At 35.8% G+C, this 20,633-nt stretch overlaps 1 protein-coding gene and 1 long non-coding RNA gene across 13 annotated transcripts in view; one reads left to right on the top strand and one right to left on the bottom strand.

The window, feature by feature from the left end:
• The window catches only part of cacna1c (calcium channel, voltage-dependent, L type, alpha 1C subunit), a 190,283-nt gene that overhangs the window by 60,522 nt on the left and 109,128 nt on the right, over positions 1-20,633 (bottom strand). For all 12 annotated transcript variants that reach the window (XM_024289135.2, XM_024289151.2, XM_024289219.2 and 9 more), the window contains exons 4-7: positions 9,282-9,421; positions 4,139-4,278; positions 2,678-2,830; positions 1,645-1,844 (exon numbers count right to left, since the gene is read on the bottom strand). In XM_024289135.2, the coding sequence (XP_024144903.1) occupies positions 1,645-1,844; positions 2,678-2,830; positions 4,139-4,278; positions 9,282-9,421 (633 nt within the window). The remainder of the gene's footprint in view (positions 1-1,644; positions 1,845-2,677; positions 2,831-4,138; positions 4,279-9,281; positions 9,422-20,633) is intronic.
• Positions 1-20,633, top strand: part of LOC112156859 — a 67,497-nt gene that overhangs the window by 17,202 nt on the left and 29,662 nt on the right. The gene's annotated exons all lie outside the window — the stretch shown is intronic.

The raw sequence follows: 20,633 nt of genomic DNA, 5'->3' as shown, positions 1-20,633 counted from the left end.
TCTAGTATTTTAGCAACATGCTAGCTTTTTTGGCTGATTTGGCATCTACTGATTTTTTTGGGCTAATTCTAAGTTAAGCTAATATTTTAGCAACATGCTAGCTTTTTTGATATTCATCAATTTTACACGCATATTATAATTTTTCCCTGTTTTTCGTGATTTTTAATTATATCTTCAAATTCGTTCCGCACTTTTTGCATTTTGGGCAACTTTTAAGTCTTTTAGCAACGTTGTCATTATGCTAAAAGCATTAGCATTTTCAGCACATACCTTCAGCAGTAAATAGGTGTGTTTGAGATCCCCAGGCGCTGCGCAGATCGCCTGGATTGCGGTGCATGTTGGTTAGTTTCTTGCACTGACGTCAAATGTCTGCCGTCACGAAGTATCGCGAGAAAGGGGCGGGTTCAAGGCGCCTTCCTAAGCCAGCGCAGCCAGAAAATAGGTACTGCGCTGGCTGCATGCCGTCTTGCGGACTACAAAACAATGCATTGTGGGAAACTGTGTCCACACAGTTCTTGTAGTTCAGTGTGAAATAACTGGCGTTAAATGAAGGACATCGGTGTATTTTATTACTTTTTCTGGAAGGTAGTGAATCACTGATGAAAAAATAAACAAGATTTCAAATAATCTGTGGTCATATTTGTTATTGTTGCCTCTAAAACTTAACTTTAATTTAATTTTATTTATTTATTTGGGACAGTGCACATGTAATGAATCCTGCGGCTATTTTATTAACAGTTTTACTCTAAAAGATGTTAAAAAGTAATATAAAAGACACAACAGCACAAATCATACTAGGAGGAGTGGCTTATTAACTTTCAGCCGAATGTTAAAGACAACCCCCAACTCCTTGATCTCGTACAGTCTCGTCGTTCGCCCTCATCTCAGGCGGCTTTCTCCGCCCCCTCCAGCAGCAGCTTAGTCTCGCCGACGATGCAGGCGAGGCGCTGGGGATCTCAAACACACCTATTGTCTTTCAGCATATTCAGTGACCGCATTCAGCGATCAGTATTCACACACGCATTATCGCAGGTAATTTACCTTTCTAGTTCTAAACAGTCTTAAACAGAATGTTGTTTCATTAAAATCAGAAAAGAATACTGATTTGGCAGAATATTGGTGTCTATGTGTTTGCAAAAGGTGTTTTTTGTGTAGATTATTACATTTTAAGTTTATTTATATATTGAAGAATAACAGTAGATGGTAAATTGTTACTCCAATATAAATTAAACTAAAAATATATATATAAATAAATAAATTAAACTAATGCACGGTGAACATAAGTAATACTTTTGGTTTTGTGAATAAGGAGGTAAATTGTGAGGTAAACAGCTGTCAGAATGTATGTATTTTGAGCTGTGTGTGTAAAGTACTTGTCAATAGTAGACAGAAAAAAAAAAGCAACAGAAGGGGTGTAGAGTCAGGAAGCCATCTGCGCAACTTAACACATTTTTACACTAATGCAGACAACCCCCACACACATTTCTATTAAACAGGTAAGATCGGATTCATGATGTAGTAATTTCATGACCCAGTGGGTCAGTACCTGAGCTCCTGAAGCTGTCATTCAAAACTGCTCACAAAATGTGTCGTCCTGCACATTCATGCTGACACACAAAACCTCCTTTGTGGTGCACGGCTCACCCAGTACAACACGTCCGTCCAGCCTTCCATGGTTATGCACTGAAACACCGTTAACATGGCGAAGGCAAAGTTGTCAAAGTTGGTGATGCCATCGTTTGGACCCTCCCATCCCACTCGGCACTGGGTTCCGTTCTGCGTGCAGTGGCGGCCGTAGGCACCATCCGGCGCGCACGGTGCCGGCTTTTCCTCTGCATTCAAGCCTGGGAAAACAGGAAAAATTCAATTTCACAAGGAAAATGTGTTGATATACAATCAGAAAAATAAATATATGATTTGAACGTTTGTTCCAACGTTAAATTAATTGTAATTTGGGTCCAGACTATTTATAGTAAAAATGCAAAAATGTGTGATAAAAATAAACATTTTTTGTAAATAGGAATCTTTCAGTATATTCTCAATTTCCATATGATGGAAGAATATTGTAACTTGCATTTTGTGACACAAAACTTAACGCAATTAATGAGGTTAAACACTAAATAAAGTAAAAATATGATGTGCCAAACTATAAGAAACAAGCTCTCCTGGGCTGTGCATAGGAGAGTATTTCACCATCACTTATCCAGGAAATAACTAATGGCTCTTATGGGACCTATAATATTATCATAATAACACTCAAGTCCATTTATACCTGATGCCCTTATCTGAAAATTGTTTCAATCATTCATGGCAGCTGCAGTTTCCGTAATCGCTTAGGCAATTTACTCTAAGGCAAAAAAATAAATGACAAAATAAATAATTAATTAAGGCTTTTTAACACAGTTTGTTTTATCCGCCTTGCTCCATCGCGGATGAAACAGTACAAAGTTACCAACAGAGGGACAGAAAAGTGACAGGACAGCCATGCTCAGCCTGATGTTGGCATTGAAAGGTTTGTGTCCTCGCGCTGCTCACATTTGTGTTCATCCGTAAACTCGCTGCCTCTGCTTACTGAAGCGTGCTTTTCTGAGCGCTGGGGTGCACAAAGCCGGCTGTAAACATGCTTGTTGGTATTTTCATCTGTGCACTGGTGCAAAGCATCCCGTATCTAGCGTACCTGTGTGGTTGTGAACGCAGGTCTTGTGCATCTTGCCCATGAAGAGCTCCAGGCCAATTATGGCGTAGATGATGATGACAAAGAGGACCAACAGGGCAATGTGGAGCAGCGGGACCATGGCTTTGATTATAGAGTTCAACACTACCTGTAAACCTGCAGCACAGACACAATAGTTAAGGATTCAAGTGAAGCTTAAATGCAAAATAAAGCAATTTAAAAGCAATCAAATTGACTAACAGGTTGTTGTTAAAACATGAAGGAATACCTTTAGTTGTGATATTAGCCACAAGATGACAAACTGCAACAAATATTTAACAATCTCATGGTAGAAGTATTTAACAAATCAAAAAAAGCAAAAATGTTGCAGTGAAATGGAAATCATATACTAGTTGTTTTTTGTTTTGCCATTTGTTCATTTGTCTCAATATTGACCTCTAATATTGTGCAGCTCTACCTTTAGTTTTATATTTTTTAACACAAAAGCAAACAAATAAAACAATGAAACCCATAAAACAAAGAGTTTACATAGTGCTGTCATGCTATTATTTTTGTGCGATTAATTAATCGAGATCTGTTATTAATTAATCTAATTAATCGCAATTTTAAATCTAATACCTCTCTGAAAAGCCTAATTTTGAGGTATTTTATTTAAATTTGTGAAATTGTGGCACAGTAAGAGATCAAAACAAAGCTAAAAAGGTGACTTTATTAATTTTTTATTATTATTTATTCAATTTCTTGCACATTTAAGCATGAGAGGGCCAGAGTGGCACGCCCATTTTAGTTAGTCTGAGCTTTTTCTAGCCTCCAGTTTTCTGATTCAACACAATTTGAATCAAGAAATACTCAATTTTAATCATAAATTAACCTTGCTTAGGTCCTCTATTTTGATTAAAAATGCTACAAGGACTTTTTAAAAACACTAAAATGATCATTCTTTATTGGATTTGGTCTTTGAAGTCCCACTATGATTTTCTTTGGAGCTATTTCTAAAGCTTTCCGTTTGGTCTTTTAATTATAATTATGCCTGTTTTAGCCAAAATTTAAAAACCTGTCATATTCAAGAACATAGTTTCTGCAGAATTATATTTACAAATTCACCTCGGATTTGTCAGAAAGGCCTTTGCATTGTAAAGCACAAACTCAACTGTCTAAACTATGTTCTTATGCATACTGTTTGTTCTTCTTACATTAGTTTACATTAAAAAAAACAATTACCAGCACACGTCTGCAAAATCTACTCCTTCGGTGCCGTCTCTGTGATTACTAAAATCAAATCTGACAGAAAACTCATCTAACGCGTACATTTGTGTCGGTATAGTTGTGCAACGTTGCGTTTTTGTGGTCTGAGGCATCAAGTAGCAATCTCAGCTGGGATATTTGGTCCAACCAGCCCCCACCCCAGCCTGCGCAATAGCGGCTCACACCTGATCCCCCATGTCTTTTTTCACCAGTACTTACTCGGTACTCCGGAGACCAGTCTTAGAGGTCTGAGTACTCGGAAAGCTCTCAGAGCCTTGACATCGAAACCTGCTGCTTTCCCTCCGATAGGAGTGGCCCCGTCCCCCTTTGTGGCCTGCTCCAGAATTGCACTGAATAACCTGTGGAGGAAAAAATTAAAATATGTTTTTAAAGACCAAAAATGTTCACAATGACTTGCAATTTCCCATGTAAAAGAGAATATCAACACTTGTCATTCCAGCCTTGTTTTTCCTTTTCCTCCAATGTGCTTCTTGTCATCACTTAAGTAATACTTCTACATTATCTCATTCACAACAGCAAACATTTACACTCACTCCAGCTTGAGGCAAGCTCTTTAAAAAGAACACTAACATGTGCAATGTTTCACAACGCAGATGTTGAAGAGAGTTCAAACACAAAACCCGAAGAAGAAACGAGCTTCACATGTGGTTTCTGGATATCAAAGATAAGGAAATGTGAAGCATCTGGCTTTAATCAGCAAACCAGGATGGGACACACGTGTGGTGAAGTCTGAAAATGTGCCGTAACGTTTGTGTGTTTTCACAACGGATCAGGTTAAACAACTACCTTACAACAAGTGAAGTCACACGCTATTTCCTGCTTCGCTTTAGTTCTGTTCTTTCAAGATGTGAGGATGCACTCGTGTTAAAACTATCCATCCAAAAATAGAAGCAAAAAATGATATTATGTTAAAATGTTGAGTAACAATTTCAGTTTTTGCACGGATTCTGTAAAAAAAAACCCTAAAAAGTACATGTCATTTAATGAAAAATACATTTTTTCAGTAAGAATGTATTTTATATGTACTATTTTGTCATACTATTGGGTTTTAAAGCATTAATAATACAAACTGCAACCTGAGGAGCCTCATGTGGCTCTTTTATCCTTTAATAATGACTTAAATAATATGTTTTTTCAATAATGTTTAGAGTTTTAAACTGAGGTGATCCTATTAGTACATTTTTTTGTTCAACTGCTGAAAACACACTTAAATCAAGAGGTTTTGTGTACTTTTCCACTCCTCAAAATTATAGTAAAAGGTTTAATCTACTGCCAGAGATGTTCACTGTCAATAAAAAAATAAATTAAATATAATTTTTGCTGTAGATTAGTGTCTAGTTGATGTTCAGAAGAAAATTTCCTAAGATATATAATATGTACAGTTTTTTTTAAATGGATTCTACACTAATTGTATTTTATTTTGAAAGGACCTCCTATGTTCTGCTATTTTGAAGTTTTATTGATTTATTTGGCACCTAAAAATGACCTCATTCAAACAGGAAGCCGCGAATTAAAAGTTCAAAAAACAATAAAACACAGCTAAAATGTTAAAAAAATAAAAAATTAGAATAGAAAAAAATAAAACTATAAAGCATCTACAGTAACATAAATTAAATTAGTTAATACAGAAAAATAGAACAACTCAATAACTCAGTTATTGTAAATATTTAAAATGGCTAAATTAATAAAAATAAAGAAAAAATTTGCTGAACAATCGAGTGAGGCTGGACTCTTTCAGTGTCAAAGGTTGCAACATCATATTTAACTGTCTTTTAGTCATTAACTTTTACAGACATCTTTTAGGAGCAAGTGTTTTAAATTATTTTACATCCAGCGGAGGTTTTTATTGTTTTTTTTTTCTTCTTGTTGTGACATCCCTTAGAAATCAACAACCAGCGTGGCTCAAAGGCCAGTCAGAGGAGCGTTAGTCATGGAGAATTATCAATTAGCACAGATGAAATGGCCACTTGAAAAAGCCTCTCAGAACATATCGGGCCCCTCTCCCTCTCGCGCTCTCTCTTAGCCTCTCTATTCTACACTAGCTCCCTCTCAATTTGATTAACTCTCTGTGTCTGGGTGGGAAGCACGCCTTTCAAACAGATTATGTCGAGCACATCAAGGATCCACTATTCTGCACCAGCAGCATTTTATTTGAGTGATAATTAGAGCCTTTGTGTAGCGGCACATGTGTCCATCCCCAACTTACAGCACGGCCTCTTAGGTCAGTAAAAGTATGCATCCTGTGGCATCTGTCTACATGTGTGTACAGGTGTCTGTGGGGCAGGTACGGGCTCTTTCATCCATATGGTGACTATTCCAGAGGGAAGGCGCTCTTGTCGCTTCTCATCTGCACCCACACTCGTACACAATCGCGCGCGCAGGGGCCTTGGCTGTTTGGCCAACACGTTCAGGAAGATGAGCACTCAGTCATGCACACACAGAAGCGCAGCGCTGTCACACCTAGACATATTTTCTTTAAATGTGAGACGCTGACAAACGTGTGTGATTTTATTTCTGAATGTAGCCAATGATTGGTTTTATCTTTATTAGTTTTACTTGGAAAAAAGTTAAAAGATAGCCGTTTAAGATATGTTTTTTGGTAACACGCTAAGGCACATGTGTCAGTTCAAAGTCATTTTATCTATTTTTATTAATGGCCCAAAGTTATCTTGCACTAATTTTTAACTTGTAGAGTTTTGACAAATATATTTTTATGGAGAGTAAAATATTGAAAGTTATTTAAGATTTAAGTTGATTTATTCTGGAATAATATTCCTGCCTGTTTTTGTTATTCATAATTATGCTGAAAAGTTACAGTTTTAAAGTTTTAAAAATTGGCATTCTGCTAGCTTTATGGACTTTTTTTATATTTACAAATATTTTTTAGACTATTTTGGAGTTTAGCTAATATTTCAGCAACATGCTAGCTGTTTTGGCCAGTTTTGGCTTTTTTTGTAAGCCGTTTTGGAGTTTAGCTAATAATTAGGCTACATGCTAGCTGTTTTAGCTAATGTAGGCTCTTCTGAAAGGTTTTTGATGTGTTTTGGTGTTAGGCTAATATTTACACGCAAGCTGCTTTGGCTATTTTAGGCTTTTTAAAAAGTTTTTAGGATATTTTGAAGCTTGGCTTTGGCTAACTTAAGTTTTATTTCCCTCTTTTTTTAGGGTAATTTAGCATTTAGCTAATGTTAGCTATCAGTTTCAGTTTCTTCAGCTAGCAGCATTAGAATCTTCAGCGGCCAAATTCATCTTACAGTATTCACACTAGCATTATCACAGTTAATGCTATATATCTAGTTCTTAATATGTTAAAAAGTTACGGTTTTAAAGTTTTAAAACTTGGCATTCTGCTAGCTCTTTGGACTTTTTTTGATATTTACAAATATTTTTTAGGCTATTTTGGAGTTTTGCTAATATTTCAGCAACATGCTAGCAGTTTTGGCTAATTTAGGTTTTTTTGTAAGCCGTTTCGGAGTTTAGCTAATAACTAGGCTACATGCTAGCTGTTTTGGCTAATTTAGGCTTTTCTGAAAAGTTTTTAGGCTGTTTTGGAGTTAGGCTAATATTTACACGCAAGCTGTTTTGGCGAATTTAGGCTTTTTTTTTAGTTTTTAGGATATTTTGAAGCTTCGCTATTTTTCAGCTACATGCTAGCTGTTTTGGCTAACTTAATTTTTTTTTCCCTCTTTTTTAGGCTAATTTGGCATTTAGCTAATGTTTTAGCTGCCTACCAGCGTCAGAGTTTTTAGCTATCAAATCCTCCCAGCTGAATTATATACTTTAGTTGGAAAAAAGTGCAAGTAATTGTAGAGATTTCTAGCATAATTCTGCAATTAAAACTATATTGCATGTAAAGAAAAGTCAGAATTTACATTTTAGAAACCGTAAAAAGGACAGATTAAAGGGCAAAAAGGATAAAAGTTGTCAATGGTATCCTGAGTGTACCAGGTTCAAAAGTCTTGCGTTCTCTATCACTACGCACATTTTTTAAGACCTTTTTCTGCGTATACAGGGGCAGGCTTACCATACGCCCCTCAGTATTGCTGGATACTTAATAAAAATGACTAAAATAGAAGCCAAAGAGAAAGCAAGAAACTTGTTGCTGCACTTCCTAAAGTATGAAAAGACAAAACAGGAAAAAAAAAATCGCACTGCTCAAGCACCTTGCTAAATCTGCTTTACTTTTTTCTGTAAATGTAGAACTTAATTTTCCATAAATTACAACTTTATTCCGAAAAATGTTCAATTTAAAATGAAAATGTTTTTCGTATATTGGCAATTTTGTTTTTTCGCACTAAGCCTCTTCCAACTGTAGGTGGCGAACAAGTGCTCGTGAACACTAGAATTAGATAAAGAAGAATTCGCTGCATGTCGAGTGTAAACATTCAAGAACACACCAAACCATGCATTTGTGTGTTTGTTTGTTGGGGCCTTCAGCCTGAGGGCTCCTTTTTTTTGCCATTTCCCTCTTAGCATCTTAATATACCATCCCACCCATTCCCTCCACACACTCATGGTCAATTAGACCATTTTATGGCAATAATGTATCTGTCAGGTCCACTGGATCTAGTTCATTACCTCCTGCACAAGGAACACAAACACAGCTGGCAAGCAGAGAATTCAAGGAGGCATGCATGAGGACACACACACACAAAGAGGGTTTAGCAGATGAGCTCTGTTGCCAAGATTTAATACAAAATAGCAGAGAAGGAATTTACTTTTAGTCCCTCAATAGTAAGTAAGTTTTAGAATAGTTGCGCCTGGTTGCTTCTGTCCTCTAGAATCATCAGAAACTTTTGAGTGAGAGCTAAGAGCGCTCTTCTGAAATAAAAAATATATATTTTTGCAGCTAGATTTTTACATATTTTCTTGGTTTTGGGTATTTTAATATAAAATAGTAAACTGTCATGAAATAAAAGAGCTTTTTTTCCCCATTAGTTAGCATACAAACCATTTAACTTTAAAATGATGAGAAACTTAAGAAATGTTTTTTTTAGAGTTTTGCACATATTTTAAATACTCGACCCTTTTAGAATACATGAAAAAAAGAAAGAAAAAAAAAGACAATAAAGCTTTTAATTATATTTCTTTTAAAAAAAATGCAAGAAAATTTGCCAAAAAAAAAAAGAAAAATCAACCTGTTAGGATTGGACTTGTAATTAAGAAACAAACATACAAAAAAAGTTGAATATTAATCAGTGCTTTGAATCACCTGTTAAGTATGCTCATCTTTTATGTCACCAAAATTGAAGAAAATGCTGATAATACTGACAAACAAATACTAAGACCTCACTGTTTTTCACTTATTTTGTTCACTTTTTGCACGGTTCCGTTTACTCACCCTACAACTACAATGATAAAGTCGAGCAGATTCCAGCCATTCCTCAGGTAGGCGTTGGGGTGGAAGAGCAGGCCGTAGGCTATAACCTTCAGGAACGCCTCCACTGTAAAAATGATGAGGAACAGATACTCCACACGCTCCTGCGGACACACAAAAACCACACAAATGCTTACTGATCAAAAGCAACAAAAATGAATAAAATTGAGTATAATTCCAGACAGCTGGAGCAACTTTTGATAAAACATTTATCAAAAGTCATGCAGTTATTTATTCACACTAGCTTATTTCTCTTCTTTTAAAGCTCGGCTTTGACTTTGTGTTTGAGGATATGTGTTTATTTATGTGTGAACAAGTATTTTTAATCATGTACACAATTAAAGCTATTTGATTGTTTAATCAGTGAAGCTCTTTTCCTGTCCGGCACAACTCCACACACATATGTACAGTTTTTTATATCAGAGTTTTTTTTAAGTTGTGGTCACAGAGATGACCTCCTGTCTGAGGTCCTGGGAAATGTCCCGAAATGACTTTAAAAGAGTACGATAGTATGACTTCTTGACTCTTCAGTGGAGATGTCAACAATTCATCATTTACTAAATCATCCCATATCTGTCACTTTGTCTTAAAACGAAAATAAAATCAAAGAAACACACCGTAGCGAACTTTAAATTAATCCTAAGGCCAAAAAACGTCTTTTTTCTATCATCTATAAATCTGTCCATCTATCCCGTCCCGTGATCCTCCTCTTGTTTCGGCTGTTTTCCCATGGACACACGAGCTTCAGGGCCAAAGGTCTGGGACAGAGGGCTGGAGCAGTCATTCCAGACTCCAGACTCATCTCCTGGGAAGAGTTAGTCAAACCTGAAGCTAGGAGGATGCAGCACTTGTGTGAGTCCTAAAATAGCTCAGAATAAGTGAGGCTATAATAAAGGAAAAATATGCTAAAACATCATTAAAATTGGCTCAAAAAAATAAAAAAAATGTATCCTGGACGTAAGCCTCAATTGCAAAAAAATGTTAAATGATTAATTGTTTTTACGTATCTACTTTCCTTAATTAAAACATATTTGGGCATTAATATCTGTCGTTACCCAATAATTAATTAAAAGAAGAACTTAAGTTTTACTCTATAAGGAGAAACTGAGGGTTAAAAAAGTATTTCCTGGGAGATTTTTAAAAGAGTCACTCATTAAAACAGTAAATCTGACTTAGAATTGGCAATTAAGTAGAACATAGTTGCTAAATAAACAGATCAGATTAATTTGAACCAATAAAAGATTAAATTATAATGAAGCACTAATTAGTGTAAGAACAGGTATTCACCAAGAATGATGCTTGTAATTATTTTAGAAACCGCCTTTTTTAATGTTTTTCAATCATTTCTCTAATGTTGGAGGACACATATAAAGAAAATTGAGTATTTCTTTATTCAAATTCTTGTAAATCAGGAGCTCCCTGCTCTGAGTTCTCAGCGATGGCGATGGATAGAGGGGGCGGAGTTCTGCCCACGACTCAGAGGGCAATTTCTAATGAAGTTCTGCAGAAACTATGTCCACGAAAAAGACAGATTTTTTAAATTCCTCTTTTAAAATAGCTCAAAACATGATCAAAGTGGATATTTTCCTGTGTTGATAATTTGTTCTGAACCTCCAACACACTTTGTGCTAGCTGTCTACGCTACACACACAGACGCATCCTCCCTCCCACGAAACAGCTCCTATTCTCAAACACACACTTGAACCGTGCATCTGTTGGTGACAGGCAGACAGCGTGGCGCTCGGAAGAACAAAACAAAGAAAAACATCTGCCGGGAACAGCTTAACCTGACACACTCCTCTTCTGCAAACCCAGAAAGGGCAAACCCCGTCCTGATTTGGTTTGGGTTTAAGGGATGAAAAATGGGAAAGAAGGGGGTAAAGACTGAAGATTGAAACAGAAAAGAGGGAAGACAGAATCACTGAAAGGTGGAGCAATAATTCAGTTACTTGTGATAGGTCAACCAACCCACCAATCCATCAACCAGATTAATCAGATTACAGCATTGACATTCTATAGAGTCATTTTCAATGACCTTCTTTGTTAGCGTGCGTGGGCTGCAGGACGGGATTAGCTTAGACTCATTGTAGTTCTAGTCTGTGACATGATGTTTGTAACTTTAATGCATCTAGAAACACAATGTACCACCAAACCAACCATGAAAATACACAGTTTTTACCAATTTATATACTTCATTTAGTCTTAGAGTTGAAGTGCATTCACATAATACGTTTGTCTATGGAGTGATTTTTGTGCCAAAAGTGATTTGAGATCAAATTTCCAAAATTGCACACAAAATGTAAAGTTTTAAGAATAAAACTTAATAACTCGCAAATTAAAGATTAAATATTTGCTTTTTAAAAAAACTTTTTTTTTTGCTTTCAAAACATGTTTTTGCATTGTGTTGCAGATGCGTTGTCTCTCATCTCGATTTCTCCCTATCTTTGATTTTACGTTCATGAGTTTCAGTTTGGTGTGACGTATGTGCCACTAAACCGAAATGAGACACAACGCATCTGAAAATTACATCGAAAGTAAAAAAAAGAATTAAAGTAAAAAAATATATATATATTCTGGTTGCTATCTGTTGAGCACCAGATAGTGACCAGATTTTTTTTGTTTTTTTCTAAAAAAAAAAAATGTTTCTGGTTACTATTTTTTGAGCACCGGATATTAACTGGATACTATCTGTTGAGCACCAGATAGTATCCAGAACTTTTTTTTTTTTTATTTTTCTTTTATTTATTTTTTTTTTATTTGTAAATTCTTTTTACTTTGATGTCCCTTTAGGGGCTCCATAGAAAACATTTCTGTTGCAAACAGAAATGTTTTCATCATTTTAGTGAAACAAATGATTTGAAATGCAAAAATACTTCTTGAAAGCAAAAATATTTTTTGAAAGCAAATATTTCATATTTTTAATTTGCAAATTAGGAAGTTTTCTTTTTCGAACTTTACATTTTGTTGGCAATTTAGGAAATTTTTATGTCAAAACTGAGACTTTTGTTTGTCATATGGAGGCATAAAAATGACTTGATATGTATATATGATGTTATGTATTCCACTCCCGGTGAATACAATCCACGTGTTTGGTTCATTTGTTATGTTTGTACCTTCATGTACATAGTTATCTAGAGGGTTAGAGGATAACAAAAGATCACGATTACACCTCACTGATGCTTTATCCTTTATCTGCTTCCGATCATTCTGCCCACATAAATCCAAAGCTTCACAAAGTTCTTCAAAAACTTGTGCAAGGTGATGTTAAGCAAATAAAGTCAACATTTGTAAAAATATATCTTACATATTCAGTATGTGAATCAGAGGTTAATTATAAATAAATTACTTTTTTTACTCTTTTCTTTCTACTTCTGCACTTGTTTTATTTAGGACAACGTTTACCAAAACTTTACATTTTTCATCAAGTGTTAGTAGCTGAAAATGTATTGGGACCTCCAATGACTAAAAGTAAATCAAGGTATTTTTTTCTTGGCCCAAACTCCAGGAAACGTGTGACATCCCAGAGTCATGCAACTTTAAAAGTTCTTAAGGGGGAGAATCAATTCAAAGGTAAATTTATGTAGAACCTTTCTGACACAAATAAAGTTATGTGCATAAACCGTCTACTTATCATCCGGTGGCTCACAAATGAGGACGTCTGTGTCTTTGGCACTTTTTTTTCTCCATCAAATTACTTCTTTTCTTTCTTCACCTCTACTTCTTACCCTCATCTCCCTTTCACTCAACTCTGTGGGTACCAACCTGAAGTTACCATGGATACCAGGATGGGTTCTGACGTTTCCATGGAAACTGTGGGCCACAGTCACTCAGACTTTCTTTTTCCTAAACACACAGTGTCTCCTTCACTTACACACACACATACTGATCAGTACTGTACTAAGAATATCCACAGTACACAGTCCTAATTGCTATTCTGCATCTTCTACACTTCCTTTGGTGTTGTCTTTATAAACACGAGCACCAACGACAGAAAGTGCAGTGGGATCCTAATCATCCCTGTCTTGGTTGCCATTTGCCACCAGTTGATTGTGTTAAGTTTAGTCTAATAAGGAACTTTATTGCGTCAGCTGCTTCCACGGACATCCCAAACCTGACCCATGGGAATGTGTGGAGGCCGGTCCTCTCACCACCTTCTGCTGTGTCCTCCTCACACGACAAAAACACTGACATCAGAACGCTGACCGCTAAAATAACTCACTCCTATATGAGGGTTCCTGTGCAAACACTTTCTTCATCGTATTATTTTATGCGTTCAAGTGACGAAATGTACTGACAAACTTCTCATAAATCCTCATTAGTCATCACTGGGGGGACAACAGACCCAATAGTACAGCTGCTTAATGCATAGAAAGCCCCAATACAGATCTACTGCTCCTTATCAAAAATGTATGAAATGGTCATTAAATGTAAAAGCACTTATATACTTTAGTAGAGCTAATGAAAAGTGGCAAAAAGGCTGTAAAAATTAACTAAAGAGAAAATAGCACGCTAGTCACCAATCTATCTTAAACTCCTGCACTTAGAAAATAGAGAATAGACACAAAATAAAACACTGTGTAAACTTTAATTTATTTAAAACTATAAAAACAGCAGCAATGCTGTTCTGATTTATCTAACTGAGGAAGTCTCCCCAAATATCTGAGATATTTATGTATTAGTAAATTCCCCCAAAAGGTGAAATTTTCTTTAGCTACGACTTATAGCGAGACCAAAATCAGTTTCTTTCCAATCAAAACTCAACAAGAATAGCATAGCTCCACTTTTTCATTAATTGTGCATTCACACCAAACGGGATTTGTGCATCAGATTCGTGTTTGCCGCCTCTCTTTTGACAGCGTTATTGCTTAACACCCCGGCTGCAGAGCAACTGACAAAGTTTTTCTGGATTTCATTTGTTGCCACATCATGGAAACATGGATGATGTTGAGAAAGTAGCTTAGGTTTATATTTTTTGGGGAGATTTTTATTGAAAATGGTGACGCAACTGACTTTAATTGCTGCAGGGATTTGCTGCAAAAGTTATTTGCAAAATGTTAAACTTGCTTAAAGACTGGAAAAGATCTAGAGCGCTGAAGCAGATCCTCAATTTCTTAAAATGTTGTAGTAAAATTGCTTAAAATCCCTTAAACATACCAATTTTGCAAAAAATATTTTGTGTTTTGCTTAAATATGAGCTAAACTTTAAATTAACCCCAAAACCTTTGTAGTTGCCAGATGAGCCAAAAGAGCTAGCTCGTTGCTTAAATACTAGCTAAACTCCAAAATAGCCTAAAATTCCTCAGTAAACTAAATTAGTAAAAAACATTTTTTGTTGCTAAACTAGAAGCTAGACTCTAAACTAACCAATAAAACCTCAGTAGATAACAAATTAGCCAAAAACGTTAGCATGTTGCTAAAATATTAGCTAAACTTTAAATTAGCATAAAAACTTTCAGTTGATGCCAAATTAGCCAAAATAGCAAGCTCATTGCTAAAATACTAGCTAAACTCCAAAATAGCCTAAAATTCCTCAGTAAACTAAATTGATCAGAATTGTTAGCCTGTTGCTAAAATAGAAGCTAAACTCTAAATTAATCAATAAAACCTCAGTAGATAACAAATTAGCCAAACAAAGTTAGCATGTTGCTGAAATATTAGCTAAACACTAAATTAACCAATAAAATCTCAGTAATTTATTTATTTCCTGTTCATTTTGGCTTATTTTGTACACAAAGTTGTGACTCTTCTGTTATTCTACTTGACTCCTCATCACAGCTGACAAAAAAATAGCAGCAGATGAATGACCTCACATTATCTGACTCTGTCACCACTTAGCAATCCCGTTGAGAGTTGACCACAGCTAGAAGACATAAAGAAGCAAACTCTGCTCCCCAGCCTCACGTTGCGTCCTTCGCAAAGGACACGGAGCTATCAGCTTTTCATAGTCACTTAAGAGGATAACACAGTCTTTTCTCAACAAAGCCCAGCACTGAGGATGTATTAAGAATGGCTCTTACAGCAGCGCTGCATTTCGATAGCACCTTGAGTCGTAAAGCCGGATATATTGTCAGTCATCTCCGTCAGCTGCTCTGCTCCACGAGCAGGAAATGGAAACGAGTCCCCCCCCCACACACACACACACTCTCCAGTTTGACTGCCTGGAGAAACAAGTCTCAGAGCATAAATAAAGTATAAATAAACAGGAAAATACTGCAGCTTCAGCCGTATCTCAAAGTTTTTTAAGGGTCACACAACAACTCTGCCTACATTATCGCAGGAAGTGGAGCTAGAAGCTCTGAAAGCTGTCCAGGTGAAGCTTATAGATTCATAAATGATGACATCAACAACCTGCAAACGCTTGTGTGTTAATAAATCAATAATTATGTTCCACGTTTGAGAAGAATAGAGCAAACAGACACATATTAGTGTTTTCTGATTTTGACTCAACATTTAGATTGGAATATTTATTACAAACTCATTACAGGCAAGGTTTCTTTTTTAAAGCAGACTTGAGAATATCAAAGTCTACATAAAAAAAATAAAACTCCAGTTTCCAGGCAACTGCAATCTGGCAGACGAGAGAAGAATGAAAGAATAAATAAAGAAGATTCACCAAAAAAGAAGTTTAGACTGTATGTGGTTGATGATCATCAACAAATGTGACATTAAATCAAAGCAAATTTCTATTCAAAATCCTTTCTAATGATAAAAAATATGATTGAAAAAGTTGTAATACATAGAATTAAATAATCTTAAATGAGGAAAAAAAAGTTTTATTTGATTCCAAATATTTTTTTTAATTAAATTCGAGTTTAGTGGAGCTGTACAGACAAAAGGCAAAAATCTGTGGAAAATTAAACATACAGTAAATACAAAAACATAAATCTATTAACATAAAAGCTAGTATGTGTGCAGACATGACACATGTTTGAATAAAACCCTGAAAAATGATCTCAGAAATAAAAAAAAGTCCAAATCAAACAGTATAAATCTCCTTTTCTTGTTTTACTCCTACGTTTCCATAAAACACTGCTAACTTGTTTCAGTTGTGCTTCTTCAGCTCTGCTTTCTGCTGCGTGTGCTGCTTGACTTATCACGACTTTCCTGCCTCACCTGGCAGATGTTGCACACACACACACAATCACACACTGTCAGTTTGGAGACTCTTTCACATGCCTGCTTTGTGCATGCAGGAGACATGCTTGCAGAGGAGCAAATAAAGACAAAGCAAACTGACACGCCAATGCAAAGGTCACTGTAGTGCATCCAGATCACAGTAACTGACAGGACCGGATAAGTTAATACAACCTGTAACTTGCTGCGTGACTCGTGTGTGTCTATGCGAGGCCATGTGACTCAACGAATACGCATCTTGCGTTAATTGTGGCGAAGAAGACACACGATGACATTTGGTGCAGCTGGAGAACGGGTGACAATGTGTTGAATATTTGTGTTTTTATGATAATAACAAGTGTTACTGATGTCATGCTTTTATAGGTCAGTCTACTCCAGGAAATCTGCAGACTAAAGATTCCTAAGAAATGCAAAAAAGAGCTAACAAGCATTCTTAGTTCAAAATTATTGGTGAATTTGAACAATGAATTGATTAATATCATGATTTAAAGCTATTCTAACACTACATGAACGCAGCATTTCCCTGTGGGACACCAACCCATTGGTGAAAATGGAGCTAAAATGGGATCATAAACCACAGTTTTGGAATAAAAACTCCAGTTCCGCATCTGGTACCGGTTTGGGTTCAGTGCAGAGTTTGGGAACAGGTATTATATGCAACCCGGGGACCAGTTCACGTCCGGTACCACATCCGGTATCGCATCCCGAGGGTTGTGGACCCTTGATTTTTAGGGACAGCCAAAACGTCAAAAAGTGACGCAGTGTTCCTTAACCAAACGTCAATATTAAACAAGTCAGGGATGAGAATGTGTTGGTAAAATGTATATATTTTAAGTTTTGCCCAGTTTTCCTCCAAACTAAACATACCATTATAATTTGATAGTATTTAAGTCCTTTTTGTGTGTTTTTTATTTTTACTTTTTTATCTACCTTGTCTTTTGGAGGACCGATCACAGCAATGATTATGAACTATTTGGAGGTTTAAACACCCAAATCATCCCTTAAAGCAGGAAAGGACTAAGGGTGGACACTCTACTACTTGGTCACTAAGCTGGTTTTTGTCAAACATCCTTAAAAAAACTAATTTTTCTTTTTAAAAAATGACCCAATTATGCTTTTTTATGTCACATCGTTTGCACATTTTACTTATTTTCAAAAATATACTGTATAAATTGAAATATAACTAGAAAAGTTGCATTTCCTGCGATAGCACTAGTTTGAATGCTATTTGCAGAAAGTAGTCGCTGAAGATGCTTAAGCTTTAGTTGAAAATGGTGACGCAATTTACTTTAATTGCTGAAGGGATTTGCTAAAAATGCAAAATGTTAAATTTACCTAAAGACTGGAAATATTATTAAAGAACTATGAAAAAGCGCTGAAGTAAAAAATCCCTAAGCTCTTATACTTTCCAAGTTTGCAAAACATATTTAGTGTATTGCTGTAATATAAGCTAAACATCAAAATAGCCCAAAAATCCTCTGCAGATGCCAAATTATCCTAAAAAGCTAGCTCATTGCTTAAATACTAGCTAATCTCCCTAATAGACTAGGATTCCTCAGTAGTAAATAACGTTAGCATGTTGCTAAAATATTAGCTAAACTCTAAATTAGCATAAAAATCCTCCGCAGTTGTGAAATTAGCAAAAGAAAAAAAAAAAAAAGCACTTACTTGGTAATTTCAAAAACTGCCTAAAATTACTTAGTAAATTAAATGAGTAAAAAACGATAGCCTGTTGCTAAAATTGAAGCTAAACTCTAAATTAGCATTAAAAACCACAGTAGATAATACATTTGCCAAAAGTGTTAATATGTTGCTAAAACATTAGGTTAACTCCATATTTGTTGAAAATTACTTTAAAAGATGAAAACATAGCCTTAAATATATTTAAAGGTTTTGTTGCTAATCTACTTAAAATTTTGAAATTTGAAGACTTTGTCATTCATTTCCTGTGGGGCATATTTTGCTCAATATTTCAAAAACTATAAAGTTTATAAATACAAAAAAACAAGCAGTAATGACCTGAACAAGCTGAACGCTTTCATATTTAAAACTGTGTATAACACCGATCCACTTTTTTTTATTTTACCCTGGCCACAACTCTAGAAAATCCAATTAAAACAACAATTCCCAAGGTTATTTGTTTTCATGCGAAACGTAGCTTTCAAAAACTGTTTACAGTCAATGCACAAAGACAGCCTGTTCTGTGTTTAATGAGTTTATTTCTGCACACATACGAGGGACGTGTGGGTTTGGTCAAATGTGGTCTAAGAAACAATTATACAATATTTTAAGTTAAACCTTCAGTTTATTTGGATTTGTAAGTAAATGGAATGTGGAAAAAACACCAACTCTCTTGTTATTTTAAAGTAAGAAAATAGATGTGACTTGTTTGTAAGTTTAATAAAACCTAAATGTGACTTGAACACTTGCAATGAAAGCAATATTTAGCAGAGTGAGAGGTGTCCAAAGCAGTCCTTCCTGAGGTTTGCCTTGCCAAGACTTTAAGCAGAGATGACAAGGCAGTTAAGTGTGCCAAAAACGATGGATGGATATTCAATATTGTGAAGGGATCACAGCCTTCTGCCAAGAGCAGAGAAATATTGTGAACCCAGGTCAATAAAAGAGCCTGAGGGCGGCTCTTGTGAGACCCAAAGGCAGCAAATTATCTGCAGCGGCGTAGTGTGTCAAAATACAAAAATCTTCAAACTTTACATCCTGTACACAGATTTTACTTTGCATTAATGTTGACTTTGCCAAAGTAAGCACATAAAAAAATATAATTAAAACTTTTATATTAGTCTTTAAAATGCTAGCTTTGTATATTTTAAGTACATTTCATAATTAGATCTTTTCCCTGTTTTTTGTACCAGAATGTTCAAAAATCAAAAGGTTGTGGAGATTCAAATTGATGCACATTTATTGGTTTCTGAATTTAAAAAAAGCTCAATTTAAATATCATAAGTAATATAATTAAAGAATCTAAAAGTACACAGGAGATGTCAATTAAAGTGGTACATGATACCAACCGCAGTGGAGTTATTTCTATTCACAGAAAAGCAAACCCACTCTAAATGCTGAAAGCAAGTTTCTCCTAGTGGACAAAACGCTCTGCCGCTCTATGATTTGGTGTTTGTTGCTTCCTCGCCGTCCGTGCTGAACAGCTATCTGAACCAAACACTCCACTCCATCTCCCCGCAGAGGGCCGGAAAAGCCGTGTCGTTTTGTCAAGAACTGCTTTATCATTTCCTCTCTGGTTTTGTGTCCACTCGAGTGAGACAAATGAGCTCTGTGAAAATGTAAAGACTGAGGAAATGTGTGTCAATGAAGCGAAAGAGTCAAAGCAGAGTATGAGTGACATTGGTGGGTTTTTAAGGCTTTAGAAACCAGTGACAACTCATTCTAAATTCATTCATCATGAATAAAAGTCTGACAACAATAGATGTTTTTGGCAACAGCTGGATATACTTTTTTAAAGACTCACTCCAATCATTTATTCTAGAAGTGTTCCCGTTTTTAGCCAAAATTAATATATTTTATCTGTAAATGTCTTCCACAAAACATATTAAAGATACCAAAAAACACAATTTTCTCTGAAAGGTTTTAAAGGTGTGTTTCATCAAGGTTATTGTGACTTAAAGACAAAAGATGTTTCAAAAACTTCTCAGAGTTAGTAGATTGCCTTATGTCTCCAAAAGAAGCAACTAAATATGCATTTGGACAACCAGAATTGACAAAATTCATCTCCTGCTGCCATTTTTTTGTTTTGGGTTTAGATTGGTACTGTATATCTTCCAAAAGTGGCTGGTCTCTAATAGACGCCAATCTCAAATAAACTCTGGGTCTAAGGGCTTGCTCTCTTAGACGCCAGGCTCCTTTAAGATCCGCCCATCTTCCCGGAGTCAGGGGGGGCCGTATGGTATTATGTTGTAAGCTAGTATAGCGGTGGCCAAGAAACTTTCATTTGATTTAGCTTTTAAACTTTGTGGTGACATACGCCAATGAGCATACTTAAGAAAAATCTGCCCGACATGTTGGAGTAGATTCTAAACTCATCCGAAAATGGCACAAGCAATCTCTAGCTTAACTCTTCGGACTCACCACAGTGAAAAACCACTGTGTCACAGCAGTGATTTGGCATTTGGGGCTTACACCGGATACCCTTCCTGACGCAACCCTGTACTT

Source organism: Oryzias melastigma, linkage group LG23 (assembly GCF_002922805.2).
Source record: "Oryzias melastigma strain HK-1 linkage group LG23, ASM292280v2, whole genome shotgun sequence".
NCBI lineage: Eukaryota > Metazoa > Chordata > Actinopteri > Beloniformes > Adrianichthyidae > Oryzias > Oryzias melastigma.
Note: the sequence above shows the minus strand (reverse complement) of the source record. Positions and strands in the feature narration are given on the sequence as shown.